A 19,220-nucleotide genomic window follows, 5' to 3' on the forward strand; every position below is an offset into this window, starting at 1 on the left:
GAGTGACGAAACAATATTTGCGCTCGCCGCCGATGAGGTACTTGAACTTGAAGAGACTAATTTGCTGTGTGCACAGACCATTGCAATGGTTGCCATTTTTCATCGTACGTCTCCCAACGGCTGCGGTAAACAAATGTATGCACCGATTTCGCTACCGAACAAATGCCACAGACGGGAAATTGATAAAGAGAAACAACGCTTACTGCACCTCTAAGTCAGCCTCTTTCGCGCTGTGTATTTATTGTGGCAAGTTAAACAAAATAATAACAATAACGATCCAACATGGACGAAATGACTGCACGAACCGGTTGCTTCAACCGGTTCATCGACATCACACTCAAGCTTTCGTCGCCTTGACCAAGCTCTGTTTGGGGGGACTCTTCTTCACCCGATTGACGGTGCTTTTCTGAGGTTGCACCTTTTGCTTCACAAAGATCGGTTTCTTAATGTACACTGGGTAGGGTTTCGGGACGTGCACCGGGTATGGTTTGGGCACTTCGACGGCCACCTTATGGAAGACGGGTATCTCAATGGGCAGTGCGTACGGAACCGGCCGATCAACCTGAACCGGTATCGGTTTCTCCACGTACACCGGGATCTTGCGCTCGACCACGATCGGTATCTTGTTGTGAATGGCGATCGGCACCGGTATCTTCACCGGAACGGCAACATGGCGCTCCACCTTGATCGGGTAAGGGACGGGAACGTTTTTGGTGATGGTAATCTCCTTAAACTGCTTGTTGCCCCATGGTTCCGGGTTTTGCGTATCAAAGGTATGGGACGAAATGACGTGTTCGGACGTTCCCAGGGGAATGTAGCGTTTGGTGGGAGCCTCCCGCTGGGACACTATTATCGCGAAGGATCGTTTCGTCGCTAGCACCAACAGGATTAACACAATGCTCTAGTAATTCCGAAAGAACAGAAACATTTATATAGAACACAGGAAAATGCACACCCACTAGACACTAGATCACTCGTCGCTTGTTACTTACTTTCATACTGTACCACCGATCGTTCCAATGTTGCAAACTGCAATGATTGAGGAACCACCCACAACGGGCATATTTATACATGGTGCATTTCACACCGACGCGCGTGCCATGACCGGCGTGGATTGAAGCAGGTGGTACTCGGTGGCTTACCTGGAATCACTTCAAATCCTCATTAGGACATGGAAGTGAGTGGAAGCTTGTTATAAGTTAAAACGGCATGAACTCCCAGTGCGGTACAGTACGTTATACAAAGGTAATTATGGTACCGATAATTTTTTGTTACTTCTCCACAATTAGTATAATATTGTAAAGGAACAGAGCCACAAAACACACCTGTGCCCTGCGAGGAATGTGGAATTTAGTTGTAAGGGCTCTCATTTTACATGCAAAAACGAATCATTGATAGCATGTTGTAGCACTGCTTCCAATGTTGTTCACAGGCTTGTATCATAACAATCGAGCTGAAATATTGTTTCCAGGGTATGAGATCGAGAAATGCTTATCGTTTATCGAATTTGGTAATTTTTTTCTAGAGTTAGTTGAGTAAAGTAAATATCAAAGAGATATGCTGATAAATTGTATGTAAACATTTTATTAAATTTTTAATTTTATTTGAAGTATTAGTGCCGTTTTCTCAGCACTTCTTAAGCTGATTTTGTTTGAATTTCACAAGACATTTATATTTGCCGAAATAGTTCCAAAAGTTAAATGGCAAATTCCTTGATGCTGTGTGAAGCGAGTCTTTGGACCAAGAATACCAATGCCAATTTTAATTTAAATTAGCATCAATTCAATGTCAAAACTGCAGCCCAATTTCTCCAGCTTATTGCAAAACAATTTCACCGATAAAATGTGCATTTCATACAGCCGTATCGGAGGATCCAAAATATGGTTCATTAAATCGTAATTTACAATTCCATCGTACCAGCAACACGAGCAAGAAGGACGATCTTGAAGCTTCCGTAGCCGAAGCATCATTATCCTATGGCTTCAATCGCCTTATCGGGCCCAGCGATTCTACGAAATGCAGCGATTAATTCGTTGCACAGAAAATTTATTACCCTACCACTCCAGCCTACGCCACGCAAAACACCCAACGCCCACCGCACACCCATTTGACCTACGGCAAATGTGATTGCGACCCTTTCTGGTCACGTAGTTCTTCTTCTTTGTCATCGATACCACCAGGATACGGTGCAGAAATTCGCTGTCGGTAAACAAACCATAAAGATATATCATCGATAAATGGTCCATTGCGTTTATCCGACGCTGAAGATCTTCGGGCTTCCGAGCGCTTCGAGAAGGGTGGTCCGAAAGCGGGTCGAAACCCGTGGACGTGGCCCTAATTCATTACGCCCTAATTGGAATGCCTTGCCCACTGTTTGCGTCGGTTAGGTCGGCGGTTTCCTGTTGGTCGGTCGGTCGGTGCCTTGGAAACTTGCATCGCCCAGGTCAGGTGAAAAACGTGTTCAACGGTTGGGTACAGCACCCTACAGCGCCAGACGAAGCGCTTGCAAAGCACATTCAATGAAGTCATTGTTTCCAACGACCTTTCCGGCCTGCTCTGGTGCACTTTCTTAAGGACACTACCCACGGACTGTGCTCTGTCCCTTGGTTAAGGGTGCGTACAAACTTTCCCGTCTGCACGAATCGTGCCGCAGGCCCGTTTACTGTGTCCCTTTGCAGGAGAGATAGTTTTGCTGGCGGTTGGATTTTGGTTGGATCAGCAAGGTGTCCTTTGCAAGGGACGGACCTTGGATGTAGGGTATCGGTTCGGTGGTGGCTAGCGTCTCCAAGTCTTCCCCTCCATCTGCACAGCCTAACGTTTCCCTAATCAAATTCACTTCGATCCAGCTCGCTGCCGGTTCGACTGCGTTCGCTGAAGCACCAGGACCAGGTCGCAGATCGAAACCATTGTTTTTGCGGCCACTATAGAGCAAATTGCTTCCACACAAAACCCGTGCCCCGTTATTGTGCACTGCACACAATGGAAATTAATAATCCACAGAGCGCCGCGACGCCATCCTACCCATCGCCTTCCGAAGGCGCTCGGTACGTATAATGGCTTGTACTTACATCGATGAACCGTCTCCGGAATTTCTAGCCAAAGAAGCTTCCCAGCGCCTTATCGTGTGCCGACCATCTTGAATCGAATCGAACAAGAGCTCAGAGCGGTTCCAACGCCGAAGAAAATGAGCTTATTTCTAATTTCGAACGTGAATTAAAATAACGAGCTGCGGAAAGGAATCGAAAGCACTATTTCAACGCTTTATCTGATGCCGATATGCTAATGCCTCACTCGCTGGAGCCACACGTCACCGAAAAAGGCTCCGAGTGGCACGAGTGAAGGTGCTAGAGCTAGAGCTAAACATGCTTCGCTAGCGAAAACGTGTTCAAGTGCTACTTCTGGTGAGCCGTGCATGCCGAGACAGGTCCTCACGGCCCAACTTTCCCACGCAAACGATTCGCGATGAAATACGTGCAGTTGGCATGAAAATCTGTGTTTACAGTTTACAGCCTTCGTTCTTTTGCGGCTGGGAGTAGATGAGTAGTTGTTCGTTGCTTCTTTTTTGGCCTCTTCTTCTCGCGTTACATACAGGACTAGGATCCCGGGTGGAATGGCACGAAGCTCGATGGAGATATGGTCGGGACAATTAGATAACGGTAATGAAAAATGGAGCGTGGAGTTGCCGGATACCGCCTGGATGTGTGTTTAGTTGCCCAAAGAGTCTATTTTACAGGGACGTTGGCAGTATAGTCGTCAATAAATGTAACTCATAATCGTATCAAACGATCAGTGTCTACAGGCACGTAAAAGCTACTTCACTCGAAGGGAGTGTTGATGACATATTAAGTTTTGCTTCTTTTTTGCTCATCAGGGCGTCTAAGGGAGCTTTTCAGTGGAAAAAAAGTGCCACACTCTTAGTAATGCTAATTGGACTCATAAACAAGCAGCACTCAATTCCGTAAGCAACTCTTAATGTGAATAAATAAGTGTGAAACTGTATAAAAACTTAGATTTTCTTTGAACAAAGACTTTCTTATACATGATTTATTAACGATTGCTAATCAAAAGTGAAAGAAGCGTCGCTCGTGGCTTCTTCCCACGTATAAAAAAATAACTTTGTAATGCTTAGAAAAAGATTTTTTGTTAATGATCGCCATTAAATAATTGTTTCATGTAGATAGAAATGTAATAATCAAAAACAAAGTTTTTCAGCAACGACTGTTACATGGGAAAATTGAATCCTTGCTGAACGAACGTACTCAAATTCAACATCCTATTTAAAAGGGTTTGGTTAGCCTCTAATTGACATGGTAGAGTAATTAGCGTTCGTCATGTAATTGTAATGGTGGTTGTAATTGAAGTATAATTATCGTTTACATAGTGTGAAATCTTAAACTTAAATGACAGGCAATGAATGATGCCATTTGACACTGTAAGCGTTCACAGGAGCAAATAAATTGTTTAATTATTTGCGGTTTCTGTGACGTAATTCAAACTTACTACATCGAAAACATCCTTTCCAGGAGGCTTTAAATTTTATTTTATACTAACAGTTGATTGCTATCTTCAACATTATTACCAGATTTTGTTCACGTATTCAGTATTTTTTAAAATTAGCTATGGGATCAAACCTTGGAGATATTTCTCCTTCTTGGCATAACGATCTACTAGGTCACAGCGGCATTCAAATGGTTTACTAGACTTGCTAGGCAACACTTAATCACCAACCGACTCGTCGCAGCTGCTGCTCGGATCCTTGACAAAGGAATCCGCGCAAATGCACTCATTACTAAAGCTAATACCGAACTGCAACTTTTCACCAACCACCAACTCCCACCGATCGTTCAATCCACCCGCCGAAAAATTCGTCCCTGGTACCACCGTACAGCTGCAATGGGAACTGGGAACATAACCGCTATCTCCGGGGAACCCGAAAAAGCAGCCACATTGCCAATAGTAGCTTTACCCAGTTAATACACAGTAAATATAAAAATTGTCCCCATGTCTTTACGAACGGCTCCGTTCACCAGGACTCAGTTGGCTGTGGAATCCATTCCTCCATAGACAAGTGCGCCATCAAACTTCCTAATCGCACTTCCAGCTTCTTTGTCGAAGCAATAGCCATCCAACTAGCAGCCAACGAAGGACTAAAGACCGACCGACAGAACGTCATCTTCATTCATTCAGCTCCGAGACTCCATACCTGCCTTAAAATAGTTTTCTGCTGGATTCCGGGTCATTCCGGAATCAACAGAAAACGGGAAAGCTTGCCATCCGTTTTACCAACATCATAGTCTCCCAACGCTGGAACACCACCTGGCACAACCTAGACCTTAGCAACAGACTTCGCTCTATCCTGCACATGGGAGGGACATTCATGTTGACATCATTATCTGCCACATCCTTAGACCGATCACGTGACAACCGACTCGGCGTCAGAACCGACTTATTAGATTCTTACGCATCTGTTATTTATATAGAGAAATTTAAGCAATAGTTTTATCTTTTTACTAACCATAATTGTATCAATAGTTTATGATAACAGACCAGCCACATCCGCAGTAGCCACAATGTAGGGACTGGCGACACTGTTGACTCTACCACCGGCCCGGACAACGTAGCGTTCCTTGCAATAAGATCAGATCGTCCTTTATTTTTATTTATTTTAAGTATGACGGCTTGAGCCGTATTGTCATAGATCGTTCTTTAAATATCAGAAAAATAAAACGGATCAAACGTAGTTTTATTCAACATTCAATCCATAAGGTAATGAAGGTAATCCTTAAGATAAGTCTGATAATATTAAAATACCATTTCATGCACTTGGCAACACCTCACAGTCACTGCGCCATATTTAGCGTTCGATAATAGATGGTTATAGTAGCGTTTAATATGTCGCGACCAGCAAACAGCGATCAATTTTATTGTTATTATTAAACTATCGATTTATCTGGATAAAAGGTGGAACAGTCACGTAAGACTACTGCACCCGCATCGGAAGTATCCTGTGTCAGGCAATTCCGTACCTTAAGGCGTCTCGAAAGCTACGGAAAGAATTCAACAAGGGAGCGGTTGCGGCCCCCACTCATACACGACGGTCGAAGCTGCAAAGTTATTGCAGCCGTTTATTGAATTGCTGTGTACGACTTCCTCCGCTATCCACTGTGCACTGGCTGGGTAGCTACCCTCTGGTAACGACTGGTAATTTATCCATAAACATTATCTGGCCACTTCTATCGAGTGGGTGGGATCATTCTGGGCATATGTCGGGGGACCTCGGTCCGTTTGGCACGAATAGATTTACCATAAAGTGCACCGTGCGATAGGTCGCACAGGGATAGTTGCATTTCGACACACGAACCCCCACATGGTACATACGGATTCGCCAAAAAATGGTCGCATCACAGGTGAAACAAACACGAAACGGAGGGGGGTGAAAACGCGGACAAGGAACCCGAAGAACAAATGCAGCTGAAATATGCAGAGCCCGAGACACACCCGAGGCACTCGACAGTTTGGGTCCATAAATAATAATATTGGCAGGTGGCAGCTACCGAAACCATCCTCAAGAAGACTGTCTACGGCCAGTGTCCTTTGCGTTTCGGTTGCAGGGAACAAACATAAAAAGAAGAGTTGGGTTAGAAGATATGTACAAGCACAGACAGGGAGTGAAGAAGTACGAAAGCTGCGAGCTTCTTCACAGTGAGCATAAAACTAGCTAAACTCAATAAGCGCACCCGTTAGTGGGACATAAATGCACCAATTCATGGCATTTCTATCGCGTTTTGGAGAGGACAAAAAAAGGATCACCTCGCGCTTTAGCGAACTCTAGCTAGAGCACAGGTTTAAAAAGCGGGGTGGGAAAATTTATGGCAAACCCCACCTCGACGGTGTTGGCTCGTTTGTCTGTCACTAAAAATCCGGCACCGGTTGGATGGTTTGCGCCGTCAGTGGATTTCATATTCTCATATTCACTTAACGCGTGGCGCGAAATAGTGATTCAACTCGAAGAAGAAACAATGGAAGAATGTGGAAAACTGTCGGGCAGGGATTGCAAATAAAAATCAACTTCCCTCGGAATTCGCTGAAAGTCTACTCCGGTTTTCCACCAGCAAAATAAGGGTAAAAGTTGGTGCTGCCAGAAGCGAAAACAATACGGATAAAAAAGCCGAGAGAAGCTCATAGGTAGAAACCCAACCAAGATGCGCCCGGTTTGCCCACGTGAACAAATGGTCACGTGAGGATAAACTTCCGCAAAGCACATATGAAGCAGACACGGTGGGAGAAGAAGGAGAGGAAAGAAACCCTCCAGGATGGAAAACTCGGGACACAAAAAACCACCGGTTGTGAAACAAAAGTGTAAAACAAAATGAAGCTCGTTATACGGTTGGAGCAAAAAAAAAAAAACAGCAAAGCACAGAACAGAACGATGCATCTCCTTTTTCACACACCGTAAAGGTCCTGTAAAAACCCTGGTTGCCCATAAAACAAGTGCAGTCGTTCCGGTTGATTGAAATAATACCGCCAAAGAATTAGTTTCCTAAAGCGAGATTCATGCCACACGAGTTGCTTGCATTCAGGCGTGTATCTGCTGTCACGGTTTGGATGGAGGAAATGACAGCACACGTGAGTGCCCTGTTCGGGACCTGATCGACCTTAAGCTTCTTGTTTATCCCACATGTTCGGGTGTGTGTATGTGTGTGTGTTCGATTCCGTATTCGAGTTGGACAGTTTCCCGGAAGTTTAGCGAGCGGCGATGGACGAAACCGTACATTTTCCCAGCATTGTCCTGGAACACTTATCTCATCGTCATTCGTTACTCATTTGTTTGGGCTTCATCTTCCTAAGAGCAGGCAGCCTTTTCGTGGCAATATTGGTTGTTCGATACGGTGATGTCGTCGAAGCTTTCTGCCGAGAAACAAAACCGAACGAACGGAGGTTTTTCTTCTCACTTTTCCGATTAAAAGGAAAGCATAAATGCACTTTCTTTATCAACCGGATGTAAGGGAACACCTGATGATAATTTATTTATTAGTTGCCTTGCGTTCTCTTTCGTTTCGTAGTTCAACTTGTACGATGGTCTCCTCAGCATCGCCTTTGAAACGTACGGAAAAGAAAGCGAACCATATCCGCAGGTTTGTGATGTGTTTTACCTCTTCCACACAGCATTCTCCTCTTGATTCGGGGTTTGGCACATGGCCGTTTTCCGTGCCAATCGGCCATTGATGTATCAACAGGAAGGCAGGCTCCTCGGGTCCGGGGAACCTTCAATTTCCTGCCATTGTTCGATGAGCAGTTTGCCCAACTCCGAAGCGACAAAGCTGTCGCAATGAAGTGGATGGACAAGCGGTATCCACTTCCCACGCTTCAATCCCGGGCTGGACTGTGTCCAGCCCGGGCGCCGGGACACTGTTTGCAAAACACTTACGGCATTAAGGTCTTCCAGTGCATTTGATGGCATTATCAGGCACGGTACAGCAGTATTTCGCTAGCGTACACTCACATTCCCGGAGTGCCGTGTGTGTGGATGAGAATGTTTTAAAACAGTCGAGTGGTTTCTTAAAATCCATCCAACTAAACGACAACAATGTTACAGCACTGCTGCTACTCTTGAACGTCAACTTATGCTGACACAACGGCTTTGTTTGGGACCGGAAGCTGGGAGGGGTGGACCGTATTTCTGTGAAATACGAGGTCGATTGCAATGTTTTTAGAAGCAATCTGTATCGATCCTGTTCGGATGAAGCGAGCTCAAAACATGTGCTCGCAGAATGGGGGACGGATGGTTTTTGTCCCGCCTCGGTAGAGATGCTCGGTGACGCAATTGGCTGTCATATGGTCGTGGTAACATTCGTGGAATGAGGATAGACCATTGCTGGTGCCGGACTGGAAATAGACTTGTGGATCTTTTTAAAGGTTAGCGAGACGAACTGAAGTGGATGTAATTTCACCTGCCTTTTGCTATGTGACTGACACTGGGGGAAGGGAGCGGACGGGGACATTAATGAGCCGGTGGATATGTTCCATGTGTACAGCTAATCCAACAACGATGTCAAGTAACATCATGATGGGGATGTTTTTTTTTTTTTTTACGTTGGCGTCGCTGGCAGCATATTTTTATGTTGTTCAAATGTGTTTCCTATTTCCTGGTTTAGCTAATTCCTGAGTTTGTTTCAAGAATAGTAACAACAGTGTTGTATTGCAAGCTGAATGGAAACAGTCTCTCAACTCTAAGCATGTCCTCTAATACTACAACGCGAACATGACTAGAGAAGCCTGTGGATGTTCTTGCATTACAGATCTTAGGCCGAATTAAAAATGTCATCATCATTACAGAGCTTTAAACAATCTCAATCAGGATTATACTCTCGATAGGATCATAATCTCTTTTCACTGGGTAACATTGCAGATAAACAGCCATTAATCTAAAACGGTTCAAGATCAATATCGGATCTACTCTTGGATCTTGGATGTCTTGCGAATAGTCTTATTTGTTAATTAGTCACACACACCAGAACTCGAATTTCGCTAAAACGGCATGAAGCAGTAGTTGGTCAGCTCGATTGCCGATTGGAAGGTAGATTTTGACGACTGCCTCTTAAGCACTGGTTTGGCCGAGTAGCAAGGATTGAAATAATTCATCTTCTTCTATATAATTACTACTTCTTTATTATTAAAAAATGCACGTAAAATTCTCCAATGGTTCTTAAGATCAAATGCTATCCTCCACAGCTTTCAAATATTAATAATTTTTCAATCAAATCGTATCAACCGGATCTTTGCTTTGTGTGTCTTATTTGTCCTGTGTATATTTAAATAAGGCGAAAATCTCTCAATACATTCCATGAAAAATGTAACAAGCCGACCGAGGCGATTTCGGTTATTTCGGCGAGGTTCCCCTGAAAATGTGTGATGCCGTCCAAATGCTCGAATCATCCATAACCACACTTATAGGACACTTATAGGCACAATTAATGAAATCAAACATGATTAGTAATATAGCTTCTATGAAGTAAAGTAAATCTGTATAAAAGAAAATAATTTTTTTAACCACAATCATACAATGTATAACATTAAATAATTGTGGAACAAAGTCTAGCAACCATTCGTAATGATACGTTTGAGTTAATTACAACCGTCACATTAATTTTACAGTTCATGATCACGATCGAAAGTTGAGCTTATCAGTTTGTGCAATTACAAAGTAATACTGTCTTTGAAAGTCATCGATCGATTGCGCTCGAAATTAATCCTTTCTCCTATCAAAAACTGCCACGCAATCGATCAAAACCTTGCAGACGATTCGGGGCAGGGTGATGGAGAAAGAAAAAAAGCCGAAACTCCAGCTGTGTCGTCGGTTTCGGTGCGAGAAATTAACGCCTTCCACTCTCTAATTAAACCATTGCAGGCAAAACCTCCAGCAGCGCGTGCTCGGTGCTTTGGTAGTCACATTTGATTAAAATGTCCTGTTTTCCAACGTCGGCCGTGCCTTTTCAACACGCTCCCTAATTGACGCCCTTTTGCAGCACTCTGACACACTGGCTGACTGGCGGCCCCAGCGATGTGCCAACCGTCGTTCAAATCGATGCCTTTCGATCTGCACGCTGCTATAATTTGATGCAGTTGCAGTGATTTTCAACTTTGACAAGAGGAGGGGAAGGAGCCGGATAGATTATTGGCCATAATACACACCCACACACACGTATGCACACAGCTGGTACCAGGCGGGAGAAAACCATCCAGAGTTGCAATTCGTCAACGTGTTTTTATTTAAACCAACGCAGACAAACACTGACACACAGCCTCAAAATTGATCGAATGGAAACGTATCGAGGGAGGTTATGTAGGGGGTTTTGGTTGGAGCGAACCAAGAAAAAAAAAGGGAAAGCAACGTTGGTTGGCTGGACCACACGGCAGGAGGCACACTTTTAATTACGAATGCATTCATAAAATCACTCTAATTTCGAATGGCTACCGTTTCCCCGTAAGGCCGGTGGGAAAACGGGGTTTCGTTCTGCTTGCCCTTCACCGGTATTGGAAAACAATATTTGCAATAATTCCCCTTCTGGGCTTCTGCCCGCCAACGGAAACCGGCCAACCCGTGCCAACGCTTTACGAGGAAGGTTGCGAGAAGGGATGGCAAAATAAATTATCAGATTATCAAACGGCTGGCGTGCGGATGATTGATTTCGATATCAGAAACTAAAGCGAGATACTGGCAGAGAACATAATTTCCATAAGGTCCCGCTGGGCGGTCCGATACGTTGTAGTGCACTTGTAGCACAATGATTGAATTATTTTAATTCATATCGACTGCAGGCGACTACTATTGGCACCCTGTGTTTGGTGCGGTGTGGTTCGGAGCAGGCGAGAAATGGAAACACGACCGTGTCCTACTTCGTAACAATTTGGGGTATTTATTTGCTTGCCTTGCCTCGGAAATCGGTTTGTTACAGTGACGCTATCGCCTCATAGCTACATAGCTGGACACTTGCAAGTGCTTTGCGTTTGTAATAATGTTTTGTAAAGGTTTTGAAGAAATTGTAAATGAAAAATTATTTAATTAAAGTAGACTTTTTGAGCTGCAATTTAATTGCTCAAAACATAATTATGATAATTACATCAATTACTCACATTTACAAGGGATTTACTCCTTTGTTTTAGTGCTTCTTTTCTTACTTCTAGAGCATATTTAAATACTTTTTCTTGGTACTTCAACTTCAAGCAAGGCTATTGAAATTACAGCAGGCTTCTTATATGTTTTCCTATTGTTTAGGTCCGGTATCTTATCGGTGTGTTGGTACAATATTGAGGCCCATTTGATAAATTCATCAAAAGTTATTTTGTTGAGTTATAAGCTACTTCTAAAAAGCAGTGGCTGATTTAGCCTTTCTGGGGCCTTAAGCGGATTGAAAGTAGGAGCCCTCTATCACATTAAATCTTAATTCTCTTCTTGTTCAAAAAATCCCTAAACTTACTATTTTAATCATCGTTAAGCATTGATCTAAATAAGACAAAAATTGCAGAGAAACTGAGGCGAAGCGATCGGTTTATGTTGTTTTTCAAAAAAGATGCTCGACCCAATTACGCATCCAACAGTATGCAGAACACAAAATTAGCGAGTTATCGTCGTTTTTCCACGGGAATGCTGTTGGTAGAATTTTATGGGAGTTTCTGGGCCCACATTAGCCCGTGGAAAATCGGCAATAACTTGCCCAGTTTTGATTTGATCGAAGCGTTCCACATATCGTTGGATACGTCTTTGAGTCGTGCATCTGTTTGTCCAACACCTCATTTCGATTTCTTCACAACCCGCCCAGTTACTCTACGAAAAAAGGGGATTTCTGCGGAAAAGCTGCGATACCACGCTCATTTTTGGTTCGATCAAGTTTAGTCAAGCTCAGTTTTAATCCGAGAGTAGGTCTTCCTGCATACCGTTTAATGCGTCTTTGGGACGCGCATCTTTATGTCGTACATCTCCCCTCGATCCCTTCACCCCTTACCGAGTAACAGGAGAGCATCCACTCGAGGAGGTAACCGGTAAAGTGTAAAATTTGAAACCGGTTTTATCAAGAAACTAGTGTCGTTGCCATTATATCACTAAACTTTAAAGCTAGACAAATTGCAAAAAAATGTAAAAATTGTCATTTGAAGTAAAATGTATAACATTTATTAAATAGCCGGAAGCCACATATTTCTTGGCGAATGCTTTTTTGGCGAAGCTAGCTTAAATGTTTTAAAATGAAAAAAAAAAACATTTTGGAAAATAAACAACTTCCTTGTTTCATTTATAATGTGTAAAAAGTCCAAAGCTCGTTCCATTTATCAAGCGAGGAGCTTTCATATTAAAGTTTTCGGAACAATTTTTCCATTCCAAACTCACCCAACATGATCGAGTTACAATGAAGATGAAATACTTGACCCTTCATGAAAGTGATATTTTATAACGACTCGAACAACATAACCATCTTTAGCCACGCACACAAACACAGTAAAAGGTAAATCTTTAATAAAGCTGTTTCACCTAAACTCCCCTTCCCAAAAAAAAACCACCAATTTTGATTGTTTTCTTTTCCGCCGTTTTCCGCTTCATTCAACCGTGGCGTTCCCTTTATTGGTGCATCGCAAGCATGAATAATTTATTGTGATAATTGTAATGCTTACCTACCCGCAGTCGTAAGCATCGTGTTCAAATAATATTGATGCTCGAGTCATAAATGTGTACCACCAGACGTACCGCTAGTGGACGTCTGTCATTCGGGTTTGACCCGACGTCGAAGGTTGGGTTGCTGGCGAAGCCGATGATGTAACATTGTAACACAGAAATGTATTCAAAGCATCCAAGCGCACACCGCCAGCTGCCAGCCAGATCGACAAACGCGATGAGAAAGTTCATCTGCGTGATGCGCTTTGGCTGTGTTTCATCGCGTTTGTTGAAGAAAAGGGTAAAACTAGTGAAGACGGAGTGGAAGACAGGACGGTGGACGCGCAATGTGGCGTATGATTTGAAGCAATGTGTGCGAGATGCAAATGTTAGCATCTCGCACCATGGGTGTTTTGGAGCCTAATGTTGCCATTGGGCTCCCTCCCCAACTAGTAGAGAGATAACGCGTTCGTGCCAGCGGAAGATGATCACGCGGCCCGCAGCGGGGACGTAATGGAACTGTTTGTCCGGATCCGGTCGTACCAAGACGCTTTGAGCGAGGTTATAAAAGTATCCGAGCGGAAGATGCACGCGGTCAGTGCTGTATGATCGGTTCCGGTGGCTGGACGTTTGTGGTGGGTGGTACGAACCCTTGGAAAGTTCGAACATGGAAGTAAGTACTGTTTGAAAGATACCGAAGATGTTGGCGTTGATTCACTTCCTGTTTGTTGCAGATCTGTTCATCACGTTTGTTCGAAAGTTTACCAATACTGACTTTTGGCGGTGCATCACAGCGTCGGTGGAAATTTGGACGAGATCTACTGTTAGGACACTGCTGTCTGTTGATGCTGGTGTTGTTCTGCTGGCACCAAACTCCCGTACAGGGAGCACCAGGGTGGCGAAACATTGCAAAATCGGACGATTCCGATGAAGGTTACTACGAAACGGATGGCAGTTACGAGACGGACGAAGGTGAGGAACAGCACGAAACGGGTGAGGTGAATTACGGTGCATCCAATCCTCATGACGAAAACGAATCTGTAGAAATCGAGTACGAAGAGCACGATCACCATCATCCTCACCATCACCATCACCAACACCATCTTCCGAATGGAGTCTCGGAGTCTGACGAATCCAGCGAAGATCAGCCGGATTCCTTCAACAACGCCGAGCTTCTAGCACAGCTCGGCATCCATCAGAAGGCTCCACGCGCGAAGAAAAAGGGCAGAAAGCTACCACCCCCGGTAACGATCGCCGTTCCCTATCCGGTGCACATCGAACGCAAGGTGCCCGTGTTCATCGAGAAGAAGGTGCCGGTGATCGTGGAAAAGAAGGTTGAAGTGCCTGTGGATCGCCCGTACGAAGTGCCCGTCCCGGTGAAAGTGCCCGTACACGAAAAGGAAGTGATACACGTGCCGAAACCGATTGTCTTTAACGTCGATCGGCCCTATCCAGTGTTTGTGCATCGGACTGTGTTTGTGGAGAAGTACCGACCGTTTAAGGTGTTGATAAAGTCGAGAACTCGCAACTAGGCTCGCAATATAACACATGTGACATGTGTCCAAAAGTATCTCCAGCGTTCGGATACACTGCAATCGACACTGGAAGTGAAATTTTTGAGGGGAAGTCAAGGAAAGTTACCCTAAGCTGTGCGCAGTGCCGAACCCAATCGAAATGGGCAACAGAAACCAATCGGGAAAACAAACGTCAATGAACTTGCTGAATAGTAGTGCTTCGCATAGAGATGGAGAGTTTGTGTGGGCTGCTCACTGCGTCTAATCCGTTCGCCAATTTTCGGGGAAACCAACTTTAGGTAATGTGGTCCGGTATATCCGTAGCGCCTGGTGCTTGGTGGGGCGGACAGAGTACGAATAAATCAGTGAAACGCACAAAAGCCATAGACTCTGCTGCTGTGGCACTGCACTGCTCCGTCTTCTTCGTGTGGCTCTTCACGTAACCTCAAACAAGCGAACATAAGAAAGAAGAAAAAAAAACAGTAACGAGAGCCTTTTTGCCCGTTTGGGATTTACTGTGGCGTTCGTCAATGCTTTGGCTGCGCCTATTATGCTTATACACGCTCGTTTCGTTTCGTGTTCGGTACGGTACGGATTGACGGTGTGTAAGTGATGTTGGTGAGTTTTTTGCTTCCTCCATCTATCTTGCTGCTGCTGCCTTTTTTCTTTCTTTCATTTGTAGCTACAAAATTTGGGACTGGGTGGACCACGGATTTCCAACATCCAACGAATAATCCATGCAAATTAATCGCCCACTTGTAAAGGTGGTACTTATTAGTCAGCGTTAGGCTCGGATGGGTTGTTATCTCACCGTAGCAGTGCGAAAGTGGCCCCATTGTTTTGTCTGCGGCAAGCACTATCAGCGAGGCTTGTTTTAGAAATTGACGAGAACCAACGAGTGTGAATGATTGCAGCGCACAAGTGGATAAAGGTGCGATAAAAGGTGATGAAATGCATGATTGACTATTGGCAGCTGTCAATGGTTTAGAAAGGGGTTGGGCAGCTTTACAGGCATTACATAAACAAAGTGTACAAAGTGTATGTAGCGCATTAAGCTAGAATGGAAAGGTCAGTGCCTTCATTAAAACCTAAATAATTAAGTCCTACAAATGAGGGCCTCTTCATTGAATAACGAAAATAAATGCTTTTACTTGCTCAAAATTCATTTCTTTTCGGTCGTCAATACCAGATTTTCTACTATAAACACATCAAAGTTAATGATTGTATGTAACGAGTCAAAATAAATTATGCAAAAGACAGAATTCAACAAAAAAGACGGCCAAATTAAACGATGTATGATCCAAATTGCATTTAAAATAAAGTAGTCTTGGACATATTTTGCTACATGTCTTCACATGGCAGTTAGGGATATCGAATCTCAACCGGATCACCTCTCCCGGGACCCGGGACTGAGAATCCAGCTAGAGATATTATCACGTCTAGGAGACAAAAAATGCCAGACACAAAGACCTGTAAGGGTATAGAAAACTTATATTACGGGAGGAATCAAATACTTTGGGAATGGGTTTGATTAAATATTCATCTTCTTTTTGTGGTCAATTAAATAATCTGGTCATGGTATATACTTCAGTTCAGTTTCCCAAGCACATTAACCGCAATGGAAACAGAAAGGTTCCAGTTTTCATCTCTAAAAGAAACAAAAATTAAAGCTACATGAAATCGTAGCTTTACGGAATCCACAATTTAAACTGACAGATATTTTTAGAAATAGTTTTCCTCAACTTCATAATTATACCGTTTTTCAATGATTTACCCTCATTTCTACTACACTTAGTTACAGAAATAAAATCACATAGTGAGTTAGCTTTACCGTAAAGCAATCCAAATGTTTTGTTGCTATATGTAGTTCCAACTCTGCTTTGCTCTCTATTAACAATTTTCATCAAACATTCCAAAATGTCCGTACGATTTAATTTCCAGAGAAAAGCGCAGGAAAGTCTCCGATTAACAGCATGCACTTATTGTCAAACGAGCTTTATTGACATGTGAACATAAAAGTGCGGCATGCTTAAGGATCCTTTGTTTGCTGTTCCCAAAAATTCCGAAAAGCTCTTAGCCCTGGTTTTAGTGTTGGGAAAAGCGAATGTCAATGGAGCCAGATCTTTAATTCGTCTCTCAGAATCTGAATCGGTCATGTTCGCCGCATATTTTTTACGTGACTGGGGAGGGGAATGATTTGATTCATTTAACTCTTTACAATAATTATTGTAGATACTCCCATGCCAAAATAAAATAAAAGAATAAAAAATATCTTAAAGTGCGAGTGACTCAAAACAAAGTAACAAAGTAATAAAATATTACGGTTTATTACTTGAAATAAGAAAACTCTGCTGATGCTCATGTTAAACTTCAATAACATCGATTTATAAATTTAAACTTTAAACAATGAACTTTGTCAAATGAATGCCAAATGTATTTCAATTAGGCTTTCGCTGATCTTAAAGTGGTCTTTAAGGAAGTCTGAACGCAGTTTTATGGCGGCCATTAAGGGTATTTTGTTCTACCATATTATTACCATATTAATGTGGTCTTACGGCGGTCTTAATGCGATCTTAAAGTGATTTTAAGGTCTTAAGGCGGCCCTTAAATAATTCTTTATGTTCTTTCACTACATATAGGCCGTCTTAAAGCGATTTAAACGCAGTCTTCAGGCGATCTATAGGACTGATTTTGTGATATGAAAACATTATCTGTGATAAAAATTTAAAAGCAAACGATCGAATCCCATTCAAAATCCAATCCGATGCGCAAATGATCCAATCCGATGCGAATCTTTTTTATGGGATTGAATCCACGAATCTACCGAAACCCGAATCTGCCAACACTAGCCCTGTTCCTACTTTAAAATGATTGTAACATCGATTACTTTTTGCCAGTTGCGTCACACTCTTAACAATCCTCCCTGCTCCTACGACACGTACGCTTGGCTCTAATTTGGTATGAAATTTACATTTCTCCATTACTCATTCGTCGCTAGCGTTACTAACTCACAAACGCCATTAAAAGAACAAGGCATCCGACCCCCGAACGCATTCCAAATAAATTGAGCACATCGATGCACATCATGTACGAGGTTTTTTTCTCCCCCCAGTACGTAGATTGCGTTTCATATTTCTTCTTCCGGTTAGCCTACGGTTAGCCACAGAACCTACGGTCAACCATTGTTCCAATTTTAGTTGGCATCCTTTTGTGTTGCGGTTAGCCTGACTGCCAAACCGATCCGGTGGCATGGTGGTGGTGGTGTTGGTTTGCGAGTGGGAAAGGAAAACAGAAGCATAAACCCTCCACCAACAAACCCCGATGTGAAATCGGTCCAGTTCATCGTACACAATGGACTCAATCCTGCCGATGGCCTGTCTAAACTGTTATGATTTGCAGCAGAAGTAGCAGCAGTAGAAGCAGCAGCCTTCTTCTGCACGTGCAGCACGCAGTCTCTTGGTTCTTTTTTTTTTGTCGTTGCATTAGATAAAGTGCACCTAATGGGTGAGGTAACGGACGAACTGTGCCGGAGGGTACTTACATATAAGGACAGTGGCCAACAAAAGGCGGGAACCCCGTAACGAACATGCAATTTGAAGATGAAACCATAACCTGAAACGGTGCTGAAGAAATGAAGAGTGAGAGAGAAAGAAAAATAGGAACAACCAGACCATACTACCATCAGCAGCGAAAAGATAGTGAAACCCGGCGGCCATCGGTTGGACGGTGTGGGCACACGATGGGCAGGAATAAAGTGAATGACATGAAACAAAACTCTGAAGGAAAGAAATAGTAGAAGCAAAGGATATTCAACAACAACAACGACGACATGAAAAAAAGCTTCAAACTCCTCCGGAACACATCGGAACACACAAATCTCGTAACCGTTTGTTGACGATATTATCGCTTAGTCGGTAGAGTGGGTGCACGATGCTGAGATGTCGGACATATCGGGATCGTTTTATGGGATCGAAGGACGACGCTTTTTCCCGACGGTTTGCACCATCCGTCTCCGTCCGATGCCCGCAAGGTTCGTGCGCAAGTGCTGGATGCTCAAATGCTGCCCCCTGTGTGCCACGCGAAACGTAAAAGGAACGATGTAATACGGTCCCTTCCTCGGTACAAAAAGGGGGGGGGGGGGCAATAGGGATCATGCAATCTACACATGGTATCTATAAACATGGAACTATGATGAGTTTATGATTCGCTCCGGGGTGATGGTGATGCTTTCGTGAAGCGTTACAAAGAATTGCTGTCGTTTGCACGGACGATGCGTTGGATGCGCTGCACTAACGTTTGGTCCAGGGGTCGGTCGATGGTAGTCGTTTCGGGGTGTCTGGTTTACGGGTGCCCGATGGTCGAAGGATACGACTGCGAGCGAGTGTCGCAGCAAACGAAACTGCAACCGGAACGCAAATCGAAGGAAAGAGATTCAATTTGTAGTGATTCCGTTGTGATGTGTGTACGGTTCATGTAGAGTTGTGGAGTTTTTTTTTATTCTCATAAGTTACAGGGTATTTCACCAGAGGAAATCTAAATGGGAGTTTTGAAGCGATCGTTTC

General features: G+C 43.6%; 1 protein-coding gene across 1 annotated transcript in view; it reads right to left on the reverse strand.

Moving 5' to 3' along the window:
- Positions 1-337: 337 nt before the first annotated feature.
- LOC126560419 (MAGE-like protein 2) overlaps positions 338-19,220 on the reverse strand; it is a 36,838-nt gene continuing 17,955 nt past the window's right edge. The window contains exon 3 of the mRNA XM_050216379.1: positions 338-622. Within this exon, the coding sequence (XP_050072336.1) occupies positions 338-622 (285 nt within the window). The remainder of the gene's footprint in view (positions 623-19,220) is intronic.

This window comes from Anopheles maculipalpis, chromosome 3RL (genome assembly GCF_943734695.1).
Source record: "Anopheles maculipalpis chromosome 3RL, idAnoMacuDA_375_x, whole genome shotgun sequence".
NCBI lineage: Eukaryota > Metazoa > Arthropoda > Insecta > Diptera > Culicidae > Anopheles > Anopheles maculipalpis.